Source organism: Lutzomyia longipalpis, chromosome 1 (genome assembly GCF_024334085.1).
Source record: "Lutzomyia longipalpis isolate SR_M1_2022 chromosome 1, ASM2433408v1".
Taxonomy (NCBI): domain Eukaryota; kingdom Metazoa; phylum Arthropoda; class Insecta; order Diptera; family Psychodidae; genus Lutzomyia; species Lutzomyia longipalpis.
The window spans coordinates 24322473-24340942 of NC_074707.1; the positions used below are offsets into that span (position 1 = coordinate 24322473).

An 18470-nucleotide genomic window follows, 5' to 3' on the forward strand; every position below is an offset into this window, starting at 1 on the left:
CCATTTATGGATTTTCACAGTTGCACACTCCTACCCCTCGCATGTGCGTGTACCAACTACGTATAGGAAAAGCCGGTGCGGAGAAATTTTCCCAAAGAGCACATTCATGATTTTTCTTCTCTTTTATTTTTGGTAATACCACTTTATTTTCTGCTTTTCTCTCCGTGATTCATTTTTTCCTCCTCTGGAGGAGTTGCAATGTGTAATTTATCATGAGAATTTTGTTCTTGTTTTTTTTTTTCCTTGTATATTTTCATTCATTTGTAGGCGGTGAGTGTGGAAGCGCGCACACATGAAGGGAATGAAAAGCAAAATTGACGCACGTGAAAATGATGATGGATTGAAATGATTCTGCTCTGCGTAATGTTTTATGGAATTTCTTGGGAGATATATAAACGAAGAAAAAAAATTGATAAACCATCAGAAAGTTAGGAGTATAAGGAGAGAGTGAGGTGACAGAGAAAAATCGAGGCAAAAAAGAGGCATTACAAAACGCGAGGTGTGTGTGAAGAAGAACTTTTACTTGGTGAATCACAAGAGTTTTTTGCCCCCAACATATTGCCTCGATTTCTTCAAGAAACCACGAATATTTTCACTTGTCTGCGCCAACATGTCAAATCAATAGACATTTTAACACACATTTGCATAAAGTGAAGAAAGCACTTTTAATACACAACTTAATTCTCTTCGTTTAGTTCCAAATCAATGGCAAAAAGGTCCGTGAGAAAATGTTGTACAGTCAAGAATTTTTTTTCTGTTCAACACCAAACAATGAGTCTCTTCCTTGGACACTTTTTATTGTGTTTTACAATTTCTTGGAGTACTTCACTTAATTTTCATGTAGCTCACATACGTGAAAAAATGTTTAAAAAACACAATGAATTCGATGAGGAAGTTGTTCTCTTCTGCAATGAAAGCATATCAAGATATTATATGAACATTTTTCTTTGCAATTTTCTTGGGCGATTAAAGCATAGAAAACATTTTTTTAGATCTATATAAATTCCTCAAATTGAAGCATTAAATAGAAAATGATCAGAAGGAAAAGCTATTATGGTGTAGAAGGTGAAACCCCAACCCAAGTTCTTCTTTTCACACACCCGAAAGGGCGAGTGTGATTTTATTTTTAACTACACGCCCCGCAAGAAGTCCCACGAATCAGCTCAATCACTCGTGATAAATTTAATAATAGACAGAGAGCAACTTCAAAAATGCACGTTTTGGTGTCATTGAACCACACAATCCATATCCATATAGTTTTCTTTTTTCAAACTGTAAATTTCCCTTTTATTGATTTACATCCACCCACATTCTTCCTCCCTGAATTGAATATTAACAAGAAAATCTTTGTCAATGGAACGGAAGTTGACAAATTCCGCCGACCGTTTGATGGCTCAATTACAGATTTGCTTCATTCTCACAATCTTAACGGTTTGAAATTGGCTTCCTTTCCTCAACACTCTAGCGTGCATGGCGTCTCTTTTTACATTCTAACTTTAATATATTGGATTTCACTCACAGAGTGGAATTTCAATACATATACATAGTGGAATTTCCCAATTTTCCAATTCTCCTCGAAGAACCCTCAAGGTTGGTCTGTTGCGGAGTGAAAAAAAAAATGGTCTTTAACAACCTAATTGACATTTTCATCGAGTAGAAAGGAGAGAAATACCTACTAAATGTTTCTCGAAGAATTTGTGATTTAAATATTAAAGAAAAATTGTACCTCCATCAAATATTTTTCTTTGGTTATTTTGTTTAGAAAAAAAAAACACTCAACTCACAAAATTTGATCAATTTCGGAAAGAAGGAATTATAAAAAGGACGAATAGAGCCTATTACAGGCTTAGAGTTTCCAATATTGTAAAGGCAACCCCTTAGAAAAGGTCAAAGAGGACATTTTTCCTAAAAAGGTTCTCTAAGTACTTCAACGGATTAAAAATTGCGACGATATGTTCTTATGTTTAATGCCGAACGCGATAGAGTCAAAATCGAAAATTTTGCATAAATATTTACTGAAAAATTTAAAGAAAAGATGCGTCAGAAAATCATATTTTATAAATTATCTATATAATAAAGAAAGGTCTGTTTGTTGGTGAACGTCGTTCCGACTTTTCTATACAAATCCACACCGTTTGACTGATCGCGATGAAATTTGGTACAGAGGCCCCTAATAACAGGCGGTTTCAGATGGCCGTATCCATTTTCCCCCCAAAGCTCCCCTTCAGGTAGCCCCCATAGAGATTTCATGTAGTTTTTGCAAATTTTTGAATTTGGCGCCTAAAGTGTTGTATGAAATTGATTTCTTCTCTTTCTGAAATTTTTCTCCGGGATTTATAAGTGGCCTCAATTAAAACCATCACAATTTTTTTTCCTCTAAAATTTGCGCGAAGCGCAACAAATCCCCGCGAAGCGGGGCGAGGTAAATTGGAGCGAAGCGACAATTTACCTCGTTTTTAATAAATTATGTTGAAAACTTTCGTTACCTAGATATTTTGCCACCATATGGTTAAAGTCTTTTGCTCTTTTGCTTACTCACTAAATTGATTTTCATTTTACTTGATTTTACTTCAAGATAAGAATAAAATTAATAATTTAAAATACAATGTTGCTTGTGACAAGTATTAATGATATATGATCCTATAAACTTTTGCAAATATATTTCTTTAGTTTTTTTTTTCAATGAAATCAATCTGACTTTGCATAATTTCAGCATAATAGTTTTATTTTAGCTCTATGATTTCATACTGAATCTGTTTAATTTTATTTGTTAATATTTGATGTTGATTTATATAAATAAAAGACAAAAACACGATGAACCTCATGATGTTGATGTTATTAACATTTGATACTTTTGTGAGGAGAAATAAACATTTTTTTTTATGTGGGACTCTATGCTAATATCTTTTTGCAAACGTCATCAATTTCGCAATGCTGTGATCTCAACAATCAGGAGGAACTTCATGATATATAAAAAAGACGAGTTTTACAATTTAAGAAAGAGAGAGAATAGAATTCTGAGAAGAGCACAAACATCGACAGAGACTCAACTTAATTGAATAATTGTCCATACACTTTGACTCCGACGGACGAAATTCCGTGGAAGCAGCTAAATAAATTTTAGAGAGACTCGTGTTTGCCTCTAATGCGTATTTTATCATCGTGAATGAAATAGTGCGGGTTGTCGACGGAACAGAAAGAAATTCATCTGTCCGCTTTAATCAGTAAACAAAAAAAGAAAAAGCATCCGAATATTTATTTGTATGCTTCTAGTCTCTATACATATAATAGTTTTTTTTTCTGGGATGCTTCTACTTTCGATAACCCATAAATCTAACTCATGGTGATGCGCTTCTGCTCACAGAAATTGACTGATTTGTTTGATGGAAAAAAAGTAATCTCACTCCTCTGGGGCAAGTGGAGGAAAATTTTCTAATTTAATTCCACACACAATGTAATATCTATTCTCGGTCTATCTTAAACAATTTTCTCGTGCGTACGATTGAAATTGGGAACGATTGCAATGAGGATGATCAAGTTGGGAGATGATTTTTTTAGTGAAATTTAAGTCCGCGATGGGGATTTCATTCGCCTCAATTTCTCAATCAAGTCATAAATTTTTCCCATTTCGCCATTGACAGCTGCGTGAGACGATAGTGAAAGTGTGTGAGAGGAAAATCAAGAATTTTCCACTGTTTGTCTTAAGGCATCTGCAATAAAATTCGGTATGACCCAATTTTTGAATGCCTTCATGCATTTCATCAATGAACGTTGAGATTTTCTTGCTCACTGAGCTCATTTCCAGGGATTTTCCTCTTGCACCTAAAAATAGCTCACATAGTCCAGATATCAGAATTTTTATTTTTTGAAATATATGACAAAATTCTCAAACTTTTCTACGACAAGAAATTCACAAAATGTGATTAAATTACAGCTGCTTGCAGAAGGAGATATTATCTTTCTTGTTAAACAAATCACATTTTACTTTTCTTTTCCACCCACACGTTCCCACCGTAAATAATTCGAATGTGTCTCACGGTGAGAAGATTTTCCTGTAATATTTCACAGGGAAATACACGTGGGATTTCCACTGGCACGCGCTTCACGAAAATGGTGTTGTAATTTATAGGTGACTTTTGACACGCACTCTGACTTTTTCATTCGGGAATGATGGAAAATTGATGAGATCACCGCATGCCTTCTTGAAACTCCCCAATTTTCCGTGTAAATTGATTCTATCACTTGAAATTTCGCTGATTTTCACCCACCTACACGCATCTCAAGTGGATTTTGATGATACGCCTGAAAATCGATTTTCTCTCTCTCTATTTGTGCTTGAAAGTCATTAAAATTGTCATTTTACCGGGAAAAGGATTCTCATCTCCGGGATAATGGGACACAAATTTAGGTCAATGAGTCATTTAGGTCAAGGTGTTTGGTAAAGGTGTCTGCATTACACACAACACCAATTCCGTGCGCATGGAGGTACATTGAAAAAAAAATGTTAAAAAAAAAGAATTGGGGATTAGCATGTTTTAGCAAAAATTAAAGATATAAATTCTCTTTTCTTTCTCCGTATGGAAAGAAGAGAAAATGTGCTAAAATCCTCAAATCCGGAGGGTCTTGAATGTGAAAATGAATACCACCATTGCGTGTTTTCATCAATATTTTCGTCCTTTCCCTCTGTCTCGCCCAGGGCGTATAATATTTTTGGCACAATTGACTTTCTCGCATGGTTTTTATTTGCCACCCCCCTTAGAGCAGTGTGCGTGTGGCTTTTAATAAGCCATCCACCCCCATGTCCATTTACCTGCGCGTGAAAAGTCTCTGAAATGCACGAATGGCCATCAATTGACCTTTTTCTTTGCCTCCCATCCCCGTGCGTGTTGCGAAAATGTCGCACAGAGTGTATTAAATTAATTGAGCGAACTCGATGACAGAGGTCTCACAGAAAGGACGAGGGAAACTTGTCATTTTCCTCGTCTGTTGTGGAAGGTCAAAAGGAGCCGCCACCCTTTTATTGCCCTGTCGTCCACAATCTGGGACCATAAAGTCCATTCTATCTCAATGGATATTCTTCCTATATAATACGATATCTTTGGCTGCTTTGGGACGAGCGTATATAGGGGTTGGAATTTTCACTTTACGAGAATGAGTTGCAAATAAAAGATTAAAGATAGACTAAATTGAAATTATCTCCGTAATAATGTTAAAATTTACTCTCTGTCCTTGCAGAGTTTTGGCCTTATTAAATTTTCTTCCTATGCCTTTTGTTCATAATTCTTGTATAGAAATAAGCGTAATCTTGCCTATTTTGACTTTGGAAACTTGTCTGGTGGTAAAAGGATTATAATAGGGAAGACTGGGTCGACGTGAGTCACATAGAGACTCCAGAAAATCTTTAAAATCACATTTTCCATTGAAACCTGGGAATTTTTATTACATACCTCCTTATTAACTTAGAATTTGCGTTAAATTTTTTAAAGGCCATAAAGAAGATTTTATCAAATTTATCCTCGAATCACCCCATTTTCCTCTAAAATTGAATCAATTTGTATTTCACAAAAAAAGACAAATAATTAAATTTCAAATTTGTACACGTAATCCCTTTATTTGGTGATTAAAATCAAGACTGTGCAAAAATATGTAAAGTGATCACCTTTATTATTTGGAGTAAATATGAGAGCCAAGAGACGTAAATAAATAAATCGTATTACATTAACTTGAATACATAAAATTGGGAATTTTAATGTTTTTCTTACTCTTCCCGCGCTGAGTAAAAAAAATTGGATCAACTAATTAGTCACAATGGAATGGGATTTAAGGCTCATATTCTAAATTGAGAGCTTTTTGTCGTTGTAATAAAATCCTCTGAATAAAAACGAGTGAGGAGTGAAGCAAATTTGTGGCAGTTCTTTGGTGTCAGTTGAATGAACTTTGGTGGAAAATTAAACAAAGTTAAAATGGGCAAATTTATCGTATATTATTCCTCTGTTGGGGCCCAATGAAGGCAAAGAGGAAAGACAATTTCTGAAGAAACAAATGATGACGAAGAGAAATTAAAATTGTCAACAAATTCAATGACCGTCGCGAATCTCTGGCAGAAGACAAACACAAGAATGAGAAGTTGGCAAAAGAAAGACCGAAAGAAAAAAAAAGGATAAAAAAAACTGTGAGAAGTGAATTATTTCACATGACGAGGAGGAAACTGAGATTCTCTCTCTGTGGTTGATCATCAAACAATGAATGTAAAATAAGCTCCAACTAACCGTGACCTACTCAAAAGTGTATAAAAAAAGTATCGAGATACGTGGGAGAAAAGAAGGAGGAAATAATGCAGAAAATGTCTTCGTCTGCCACAAAATTCAATTAATTTCATTCCCATTGCTGCAAAAATGTCTTCTACAAAAAGAGCAGAACTCCATGCGGCTTGCGGCATTCACGCGGGAAAAGTGAAAAACCTCTCTGTCTGTATAGAATGGGAGAAAAAAATTCTCTGGCAAATGAAAACAACTCGAGAGATTATTAATATTAATTTGTATTATACCGCATTCAAGTTTGTATTTATTGCATAAATGCAAATGACTTTTGTATGTCTATTTCATAATATGAAATGAAAAAAAAAACAACTTTACTCGGAATGCAGACACTTGGAAAAAATCTTTTAGCCGTAATTACTAAACAACTAATTCCCGCATTGATAAGCAAATTATCTATACCTCATTATACCTTTCACATCTTTCACGGTGATTATCTTCATAATTTAGTGTCTGAAATTCAGTTTAAAGCGCCAAATCTGTCGATGGGAGAGATTCTGAAGAAATATTTGTGGCTTTGTGTGGCAATTTTGCATTTTTCTCATCATACCCATCTCCACTAATGATCGCATGAATTAAACATTTGGATTTTCTTCATCACACGAAAAGCTTCTTGAAAAATCATCATCTCGCACCACACTAAAGAGTCTCATGTCCACATAGCGCTGGAAATCGTAATTGCTTCCTCAATTTATCAATTAAGAAGACTCTTTTACAAATATCTTCGCCGACGTTTTCTCCCACAGATAAGCAATAAGAGAGCCAAAAGAAAATTTCAGGGACAAGAGTTTTTTTTATAATTTTTTTCTTCGTGTGAAATTATGGAGATGAGTAATTTATTAGGAATAATTCATCGAAAACATAAATTATGATCAAATTATTTTTATTGCAAACACGAAAATAAAAGCCTTAAAAGATTAAAATTAACTTTTAAATTGCTCCTAAATGGAACATAAAGTCGATTGAACATTTTTAATAAAGTCACTCTATAGTTCTTATAATCAATTGCCAACAAAATACTCCTTGGGAGGTGTTTCATTATTGAAAGCATCCCCTGTTAAAGTGTCACATTTTGCCCGGAATATAGTGAATGAAGTTCAATTTAGAGACACTCCCCAGTGTTTTATATTCTTCACCACATTCCTGAAGCAATGTAGCATTTTACTTTAAAAGCTTCCTCGATTAATAAAACTTTATTTTCTTGTTGGCGTCGTTGAGTTTATAAAGAGAAATGTCACACGATGGGATTCTTCCCATTCAAATGGCAATACAAGCAATATGTATATAATTGAGAAATTATAGACCTTCCATTGCTGATGGAAAGTAGAAGATGAAGAAAATCTCTAATGTTATGGATGTAGACAGCAAAATAGGGGGATGGGAACTTCCTGTGTGGTTGATTTGGAAAATAATTGGTAGGTTTGTTCGGGGGAAAAATAAGCTGACTCTTGAAAATTGCATCCTATGCTTGAGTTTCCATAAAAACGATTTTCACGTTTTAAAATTTTCATCATTTTTCTGGGGTTGAGACGTGCTAAAGAATTCCTCAAGAGACAGAGCAACAATATGTATGTGGGTAAGAATCCACCGGAAAATTGTTACCTTTTTGAGAGTAAGTTTTCCACTTTACTTGCTCACCCACAGAGAAGACAGCAAATCCACCCCCGAAGATTCACGTAAAAGACAAAAGAGGATTTTCCGGAGGGGATATAGGTACATAAGAAGATGAAATATCGATTGAGTGGGATGATAAGGCAGAGAGCAAAAAGCCAACTCGCAAAGGGATGAAAAATCAATGTGGGATTTCCCTTTTAGTCAGTGCAATTTGTGGAAGTTTTCTGGGTACATATTGATTTTTTGAGGGTCAAATTGGATGTGCGGCGGATGCTGCTATAGCCAAAAAAAACCAACATCCTTGGTAGGGTGGGATGAAGAATACATTGCCAGGTATACCGATGACATTACTGCATTGAATTTATTAATAGATGCACGAGACATAAGCAGGAAGGAAGTTGCTACCACATTTTTTTTACCTCTACAGCTATTTGCTCTTCCTTTCAAACATGACATTCTTCTTTGGCTCGATATCGAAACGTGTCAACTTATTGAACAGGTTTCCCATTAAATTAACTTGAGAATTAAATTGTGAATAGGTTCTCTTTGCATCACAGTGAGGTGTGCAAAAAGGTATTTTCTTTTCCTGTGCGATCAATGATGTTTGAATTTAATTGAATACAACGTCTAAGTGATTCGCTGTAATTATGGGGAGAGCACGAGGAAATCTTTGACAGATTCTTGTCACACCCTAAAGAGTTTCTCAAATATTTAGTTTTTATTAATAAAACACACTCTTTGTTCCCTCTTCATGGGTTGATCGCCAGATTATAATGATTATGTAATGAGGAATTTATTTTTTAATCAGCTCACATTGCGTGTCTTGGATATTGCATTCATTTAACTTTGTGAATCTCATGGGTAATATTTAAGTGAGATGTCTCTGTGAATACTTAACTTATTGTAATTCTGTTATTATATGTTACGTGACGCTATTAAAAAGAGCTCTAAGGAAAAGAGTATTTTACAAGACTTTATAATGAATTTAATACATAGAATTTTCTTATTAAGCTACATAGTTTTACTTAATTTTGTTAGCTTATTCTTAACTCTTAGAAAAGAAAAAGAATCACTATAATTCCCTTAAAAATTACTCCACTCATAATCTTTGTAAAGATCAATTCTTGGTCAAAAATTTAGGAAATCTGTTTTATTAAAAGTGTTTATTTTTTAATTAATTAAGGATTAAGATTCTTGAAAAAATAAGAAAGATCTTATCCTTACTTTGATATTAAAACAATAGTTTTAAATATATCATTTTTTATAATTCTCAACAAGAATAGAAAAAGCAGCTTAAAATCTTATAATAAATAAAATCAGTTAGTGTAGCTCTCACGTAAAACCCAACGTCTTGGCCGCGTGATAATCCCCGCGTGTGTTGTGTATGCTTTTGTGTTATTATTGAGCAGTGGTGGCAATCAAAAAATATCCGTTACAAAAACACCCGAAAAGCGCGAGAGGAGACCGCGGTGATGGAGATGAAAGAAGTGATTTTGTTGACTTCAACATCTTACGTAACAACCCTGTCTTTTCTGTGTTAAATGGTCACAAAAAGTCATGAAGAAATTTCTCTGCTCTCCTTTGCACTGGGTTCGCAATATAAAATTTGAATAATCGCGCGCGTTGGAAAATGTGCCACCAAAAGGAGGAATTAAATTAACCACGCCAATGCAGATGAAACAAAATGTGCATAAGAGTATAATCCTAAATTGGCATGCAGATGACAAATTATCTTGCTATTCATAGAGGGAATAGTATTTATTATTAATTCTCATAATGACCTATTTTATTTGTATGCTGATGAATGAGGAACGTATGAAAAATCACAATTTGTCTTGGACTTCCATATGTGTTAGGGAGTGCCGTATAATACCAAAAATTCCATTCGCGAGAGACACATGGGTTGTGTCTTTCTCTTGGAATGAATTTTAAATAGTCTTTTCATATCAAAATCCAAATACCATCGCTATTATCTATTGCCACATCGCATAACATCGTGGTTGTGGTATGATCAAATTGGAGTCATTTTTCCTCCTTTTGCAGCAGCAATCTAATGGGCAAAAACTATATACACATTATGACTATTTTGCCATTTAAAATATTGTAAAGGTTCTCCAGGAAAATTGTTTAACAACCTACCACTTATCGGATACAGCGCTAAATGTTTATTTTTCTGAAGAGGCTTTAGTGTCTGACCTTCAGGTGTTGGAGTGTAGATGTAGAAAAAATTCAAAGTCATACAGTGTGAAATTTATTGTTCAATAAAATTTCACCCAAAAAACGATTAAAATCAGGGATGGGTTTTTTCGACTGCAAATATGGGGAGGAACTTTGAGTAAATGGTAAAATTGTGTCACTATTTTCTGGGTGCGAGAAAATTTCCCAAGAATGATCGTGATGATTCTTGAAGGCAAGGTTAGTGCTCGCGTAATGAACACACAGCATAAAATGAGCACGTAGAATAAAATATAAAAAAAAGCCGCAGAGGGACAGAGCAGAAGCTCAATAGAATGTGTATTCCCAAGAATTAAATATTTACAGCAATTGTATTTGAGTCTGTCTTAAAGTGATTGCCGCACACCATGATAATTAGCTTGAATTACATCTCAATATTAACTTATTATGACTCAAGATATTACGTCGATTTTTCACACGATACCGGTTTCTCCAAGCTCTTTTGCACAATGCTAATTTCAATTTTTCCCTACCCATAGATGAAAATGTCGAGAGTGAATTTTTATATGTCACAAAATTTAATTTTATTATCCATTGGAAAAGTTTTAAATGGAAAATTTGCATTTACATTTTTTTGCAGAAGTCGAAGGACAATCCACAGTTGCGAGAAATCTTCCTTGGGGTCCTCTCTACTGTGTCCTACAGCAGGATGAGCAAACTTTTACAGCTTACTGCAGCGAAGAGCTTTCGGTATGTATTTTCTTCTTAGCCATTACATATTTTATTAAACCCACTATCAGCTAACAATTTTACTAACAAAAAAATCTTCAGCAAAAAGTGACTAAAGTCTGTTTCCTTATTTAAAAAAAAATCCGCTGCTCAATGGTATAATTCAAAAGATATTCCCGATTACGCCGAATCGTGAGAAGAAGGTAAATTTTGTGTCTCGACTTTTATCCCATATTTCTTTTATGTTTTTGCTCGCCGCGATGAAATAAGATTTTTCCATTATAAAATACACATGGAAATTTAGCTTGTGTGCGTTGACTTCACTTTATTAATGTGTGTAAACCATGTTTCTTGTGAAAATGTTTCTTCAGTAGCTTTAAAGTTTTGATTTTAAATGAGCTTTACCGTTGAGCTTTTTTTCTTTCATTTATTCAAAGAAAATCCATCCAAATCGCGGTTGATAGCGATAATTTTCATGATAAGTAGCTTTATGGAAGAGACAGAGATAAATAAATTGCCTATGATTTCTTGGAAAGATTCAATCAAACATTTCAACAGATGTCCTCATGAATTGCGTTCCAAATCTAATCACACCCACAAATTACTTAATTTATTTACACTGCTGCTGGGGCTATAAAGAATGATCCCAAAATGTGTAATATAGCTCTCCCAATTTTCAATTCAACATAAGAATTTTCCCAAATGTATGTGATCGAAAACATTGTATGAGCAACAGATGGAAAATTCATTCGCTGAAAGAATAACAAAAGCAATTTGGACTAAAAATAAATCAACGTATTGGCTTTTTTGCACGTGCTTCGGAAAAATTTGAAAGACATTTTTCTAAACACAGTCGTGACGTCTCCCGTGAAAAGATTTCTCATGATTTTCCACATCGTGCTGAATATATTTTTCTACCCTCAATTTTTGTTGATTCTTTGGCTATTTTTACTAACCATTTAGTGACTATCTTTTACCTCATCCTCCCCCTTAAAGTTTTTAGGGTGATTGTAATAGATTTCAAGTATGTTTTGTAGTTGTTTGATTTATTTTTGCTTCACTTTTTATCAATTTAGTGTTACGATTAAATGGAAAGACATTAATGTGTGTTTTATCTCTCTCTCGTAGCTGACCGATAGCATTTTTGCGGAACTTCCGCGTGTTCGTCTTGATCATCAGAAGCGCACAAGTTGTAGGAGTCAGTGGCAAGGTCCCCCAACAGTCGAGGAGGAGCCAGAGGATGGAGTTGGTGATATCAGTTTTTGTGACCAAATGATCGAGCTTAATACCACACTTGATGGAAAATTAGGTGAGTACATTTTGATAAAAATATATAGAGCTGTTTTATTCAATTTATAGATTAAAGATTACGTTTGAGGAAATTGCTAATCAATGGATGGTTTGATAAATTAAAACAATCACGGAAAAGAAATCGGATATTGGTCATGAACTATTTGTTGATTATAAGGGTATATTTATTCTATTTCACGATTAGTCATTGAGTAAAGGTCATCATGAAAACATGAATATTTTATTTTAATATTATGTATTTTATTTTAATAAAACATGTATTGGTTTTTATCAATGAAGATATCTTGATTCAAGGAAATTAGCTATAAAATTCAGCAATTCAGAGGTTGGGACAATTTTTGAATGTCCAATCAAAGAAGAATACTACTCCATCTTGAAGCAATTCCTGTATGTAAAATATACCTTGTATAACTTGTAGACAACATAAGGAGGAAGCATTTTTCCTTCTGCAGTGCCACACACCATCATTGATACAGACGTTTTAGATGAATTTAAAATCCTCCTAACGTATTTCGTAGCTTTTTTGCAAAGCACTAGCGATCTTTCGGGATCGTCTTGGAGGTTCGTCTCGTCTAAATTGTACATATGGCTTGGTGGTACGCCTTTCACTTGACAATCCTACCACTGTAAGTTGCAAAATCAAGCCGTAAGAACTACCACAACAGGCCTTTTTTGGTTGCAGTGTGACGCAATAGATACACGTTGTCGGCTCAAGAAATCTAAAGCCGTAAGAAACTTTCTCCATTCTCGAGCTCTAAAAGTGACAGTGGGAAGTTGACTTCAGAGCTACTCTAAGTCATACGCCTTGTTCTAAGCACTGCTGATGAAACATTTCTCACATACAACGGACGCAAACAATAAAAAGTGTTCTTAGGCACAGAAGATAAACTACCTGAGTAAATTGTTTTAAAAGCACCACGGACGCATGGTATATGTACAAAAACATAACGTAACCATTTATCTATAATCTATAACTAAATGAATGAATTCAACTTTGTTGAAAATTTTTCCACACCTCAACATAAAAAAGTGTATGTATGTGATCTGGGAAAAACGCTGAATTGTCTGTAACTATGCGAATGTGTTGGAGTGAGTGTTGTAAAAAAAAAAGGAGACGGGGGAGTTGTGGGAGGTCTGGTGGGGTGGTTTCGTTTTGATTCTGACGCATCGTCAGAAGCATGGAAGTGTATATAATGCTAATTTGATATGATGAGAGAGAATAAAAAAAGTTTACATGGGGAGAGAGTGAGATACCCAACACCTCTTTCTCTCATTCATACTGAATACAATTTTCTTTCTCGTGTCAGCGAAAATAAGCAGATCGCGCGCGCCAGTGTTTCCTCAGTCGATGTTAGTGAGTCGCTTATTCAACACGGTTTTCATTTAGAAGAGTGGCTTTTTTAACAAAAAACTACATAGAATTATTTCTGTTATTCTTTTTTTTTATACATATTCCTCTCATCCGCGCGAGAATGAATAAATAGTAAAATTACACATTATATTGCTTGCGGTGAAATTTACATTTTCTCGTGTACATCGCGTCAAACAACGGTGATCGAGAGTTTTAATTTAACTATGGTACTCAACAGTTAGTGGGGCTTCTACACTTTTTTTTGCATTAGTTTAAAAAAAGATTTGGTCGCAATTTTTCGCACTGTGTCTCCAATTAATTTGATTGCAGCGTGCTATTGAGAGCGTTGGAGGAAAAAAAAGAGTTGCCTCTTGATGATTTTGATCATAACCAATTGATCTTGAGTGTGTGATCACGAGTGATCTTCATGGGTGCTTCTGTGATCTTTCTCAATTGAAAATGAAGAAATTATTTGTCAAGCTGCCGCCGCCCTAAATACAAATTCAAATGGCTCATTGTGGAACAGCAAAAGGAAACAACGCATTTATTTATCCACATTTATCGAATCTCAAAAGAGAAGTTTTTTTTTGGTGGAAAATAAAAAGAGAGAAAAACCCCGGCAGTATCGAAGATTTACCCAATCAATTCCATATATAAATTCAAACATGAGTCACAGTCTTAACTTCCTACACGTTATCAAGACGAATTAACTCACAATAGGCACGGATTTTTCCACCAAAGTCTACAGCACAGAAAAATAAAACAAATATCTTTTCTAACCTTGACATATTGGATGAATTCAGAAGACATTGAATTTGTTGAGATAGTTTTGAAAGAAAGTTTTCCCTCGACTGAGGAGACAAATGGTGCTTACAATTAAAAATAACCGCGACGATTGAAGAAATGTTATTTTTAGTTTAAAGCCATGAAAATTTACACCACAACATTTTCCTTCCTCTAGTTCTTTACACATTTCCACACATTTTTCACTAACCCTCTTTCACTCTCGATCACCCCAAATAAAGCGGAAACTTTTTATGAATAAAAAAATTAAAAGACATTTCTGTGAGTTCCATTTCATGCGGTAGTGAAATATTTTTCATTGTTGAATATATGAACGAAAAAAAATATTTACCAAAGCATTTATTAAAAAAAACTTCAATTCGTGGAATTAATGAGAAATTGCTGTGAGTGTGAAATATAGTACCATAGGAGAGAAATATTTGGTAAAAAAAAACTTTTGTGAATTTTTTTTTTAGAAATAATTTCACTGGAGTGAAAAGTTTGTGTTTGTGCGAAGTTATTTGTGTGCATTGAAAATCGATCCTCACTCTATACACGAGTTGATAGAATTGTGTGATTCGATTTAGAGCATCCAAATTCCAGTGTTGAACTGTATACGGTTGCAAAGTATACCATGAATACCAAGGGAAATTACCACAGAGAAATATTCAAAGATTCTCAGTGGAAAATCGTGTATGCAGATTTGTGTTAGTCGTGTGATCAGTGGAATGAGGTGTTGATAACATGATCAGGGGAGAGATCATATAATAATCTTCCACTATCAATTACCGAGAAATCGATCGAGACACAAGAAAAGTTTACGTTGCAAGTGGAGATCGATAATTGGAGACAAAAACAAATTGTAAAATAATGAATTGTGCTACACTGATGCCAGAACCTGAGGATCAACACGATCAAGTGGTCGAGAAGGAGAAAGATCGAAGAACTTCTCACCGACTGACGTCATGTTTACGAGGGGAACGTGACGAGGCAGACGGTAAAATTTCTTTTTTTTTTATTTCTATAATTCGTCTGTCATACCTTCATAACACGATCACCGGGAAATCATGCAAGATCGCATACGATCACGGTGCGATTGCATGTGATTATCAATTTTCCACATAGCACGCATTTTTTTTTACTATTTTTTTCATTTTGCACGATCAGTCTGCAGATTGCAAAAGATGATGAAAAATTCACTGAAATGTAGAGCAAAACCGTTTGAAACTTCTTGCAAACAGGAAACTAGTGTTGGTTTCCATTAAACGAAGCAACACTTTAATAATAAATTAAAAATTCAAAATGCTATTTAAAAGCACTGCAAAATCTGTGTAGGAGAGCACCACTTGAACGTGTGTGTCTGTGTATGTGTGACCAAGTGGGAAAAAATTGCAAAATTCTCCGGCAAAACAAATGGTTTCATTTGGAAAAGCGCATATATGATGTGATCAATGAGAGGAATGAGATTATTAGCATAGAGGTTAGTACCAGGTTGAAAAGAGAGATCGTCAAACCAAAACACATACATATATAAAAAAAAAACCCAAATACATTCTCTGCTAGTCAATAGTATAATATTGATCAGTTTGATGGCTAAATGGATGAGATGAAATTCTTATTAGAGTGTGTTTTCACGGTTCCAATTCAATGAAAGTAAAATCAGGTGTGTGGTGTAAAAATTCACCAGAGGCTATAAGAAATGAAAGAAAATCTCTATAGCAAAATAGAAAGAGTTTCTCTCAATATTTTCGTACTAATTTTCTATTTCTTTCCATGCGTTTTTTTGCTTTGCATAATTTTTTTACAGCACTTCTTGCACTAGCTCCTCGTGCCCATGTGAGATCATGTACAACAGCAGCATTACATCTCAATCAGAGGGAGAGTGAATTTAATGAAGAGTAACAAATGATATACAAATTTCTTATATGATAAACGCGTGGGTGTCTTTTGGGTCAAACATTTATCCAATACCTTATTCCACCTTCTCATATCTAATATAGAAAAATGAGATTGTTGAGAAAAACCTTCACATGGTTAATTCCAATTTGGACTTTTGTAATTTGAAAGAGAGAGAGAGAGAGAGATCATGTATTCTTGTTTTTCTGAGGGAGGAATTCTTGGTGTGTTTTTATGATCCACCCACACAATGTTGCACTTATGGTGTGCTGTATGAGCGACAATCAAAGTTCCAATTTCAATTTCTTCTCTCAGGATGTAGTATATATTATGGACAAACCACGCATTGAAAATGGAAGGCACAGCAAATTGAGAAAGATGGTGAAAAAGCAATTTATTCACTCTTTTGTTCAATTAATTAATTTTTTTTTCTCCTCTGTATAATCACTTAACAAATTTTATTGTAAGTCTAATCCAAAAACCTTGAAAACCACATGAAGAAAATTTAATGACCTTCATCCATTTTGTTTTTACCAGAAGAAATTTAGACACAATAGCTGAAAAGTATGATAGATAAAATTATACATAACTGAAATAAAATAAGATCACTGAATCTGTGATATACTACGTTTTGTCTCACTGAGTGAGAAAAATTCTTTCAAAAATAGATAGATAAATTAATTTGAAATTAGGTGAAAAGAACAGGTTCGTATTATACTTAATTAATATTATCGCAACCTCAATTTTGATAGCTGTGTTCGTTGTGGGAGTATATTTTTATCAAATTTTTGCTTATCTTTTCATATAATTTATACTCATTCAGAGATCATTAAATTAATGCAAATAATATTCTTTGTATCTTATAATTTTAATTAAATTCTATTTAAATTAAAAGCTTTTCACAAGGTTTTTCACAACACCTACATACATATAGGAGAAATTTCGTAATTTTTTTTACCCTAATATGTTAAACAATTCAGGGCTTTTCGCAGGCAATGAGAATTTTCGGCTATAAATTTTTTGTGGAAAATTAAAAGTTAATGCCTTTAGTGCGAAGACAAGAGCTGCTACAACACTCCCATAACTATTTCATCACAAAATCTGTGTTGTAAAATGCAAATATGTTGAGAGAGGTGGTTCCGATTGTCTCCGGAGCATTTTGGGCTGACTCTGATGCAAATAATCGCTAAATTGCTCGTTTGTGTTCATTTTTTCATTGGAGTAAAATTTGCATTTACACAGAAATATATAAAAGAGCAAAACATTTTGTCGCATCCACACACTCTTTTGCAATTCACAGCAATTTTCTCTTTGTTGGGCTTACACGCATTTTCCCGGCTTTTATTTGGCTATCAAATTAAAAGCGTTACAGGATGGTTTTATTAAACCACATAACACTGTTTTTTTTTTTCAAGCTAAAACTTGGAAAAAAGGGAGAAAGTTATGGGAAAAATTCTTCCATTGTCTGAGGAATTTTTTGATGCATCTTTCTTATGTTACTCACGATGCCACAGTTCTTATGTAAAATACATTATAAATTATTTTTTTCTTCACCTGATTTTCATACTATTACGACAAGGGAAAGAATTAGCAGAAATTTCTTTAATCGTGTGTGGAATTTATTTGAGAAAAATTTGCAATACTTTCGAGAAGAAATAACACATAAAATATGTTGGAAAGGAAAAGAAGAAAAATCATAAATCTGCCGCTGTATACGTAAAAAGTAACATACATATTTTTTTTTAAAATAACTCTCTTATCATGAGAATTTCCTCATTTTTCTCTGCAATTGTTCTGCAAAAGCGCATTTCTTTGTTAAACCATTAATATGGCATCTTTCTAAATAATATTGTAAATCTTTGCATTTTTTTGTATTAACATAATTTAATTTCATCTTCATTTTTCTTTTACTTAGAAGTGAAAGAAATATTTATAAGACCGCGGCAAGAACCGTTTGTTATCTTTCTAGGCAAAAAGTTCCTCGCTTGATGTTAAAAATCTCTTTTTATGCTGGAATTCGCTGTGTTTCCTTTCAGAACATTTCACTAGAGGATCATACTTGAAAGGAAAATTCATAATAGTCACGCTACACCCCGTTAAATTGAATTTTATGATGTGATGAATTGTTTTTTTTATGAATCATGCAATAAATATAAATATCTATGTTTATATCTACGACAAGTTGATAAATAAATAGAGACTAATAGTTGCATCAAGTGCAGAACGATTGTGATCAAAATAAATGAGAAATTTTCATACAATGTTTTTCGTCAAATTTCGTTTAACGATGTTTA

At 34.0% G+C, this 18470-nt stretch overlaps 1 protein-coding gene across 14 annotated transcripts in view; it reads left to right on the top strand.

The window, feature by feature from the left end:
• LOC129797369 (ras GTPase-activating protein raskol) overlaps positions 1-18470 on the top strand; it is a 49312-nt gene that overhangs the window by 4783 nt on the left and 26059 nt on the right. For 2 of the 14 annotated variants that reach the window (XM_055839838.1, XM_055839850.1), the window contains exons 1-2: positions 13482-13724; positions 14523-15277. In XM_055839838.1, the coding sequence (XP_055695813.1) occupies positions 15151-15277 (127 nt within the window). In that variant the 5' untranslated portion in view covers positions 13482-13724; positions 14523-15150. Of the gene's footprint in view, positions 1-10746; positions 10857-11005; positions 11039-11963; positions 12145-13481; positions 13735-14458; positions 15278-18470 lie in introns of those variants that run through there. The other 12 variants (XM_055839847.1, XM_055839851.1, XM_055839836.1 and 9 more) reach the window with 11 other exon arrangements.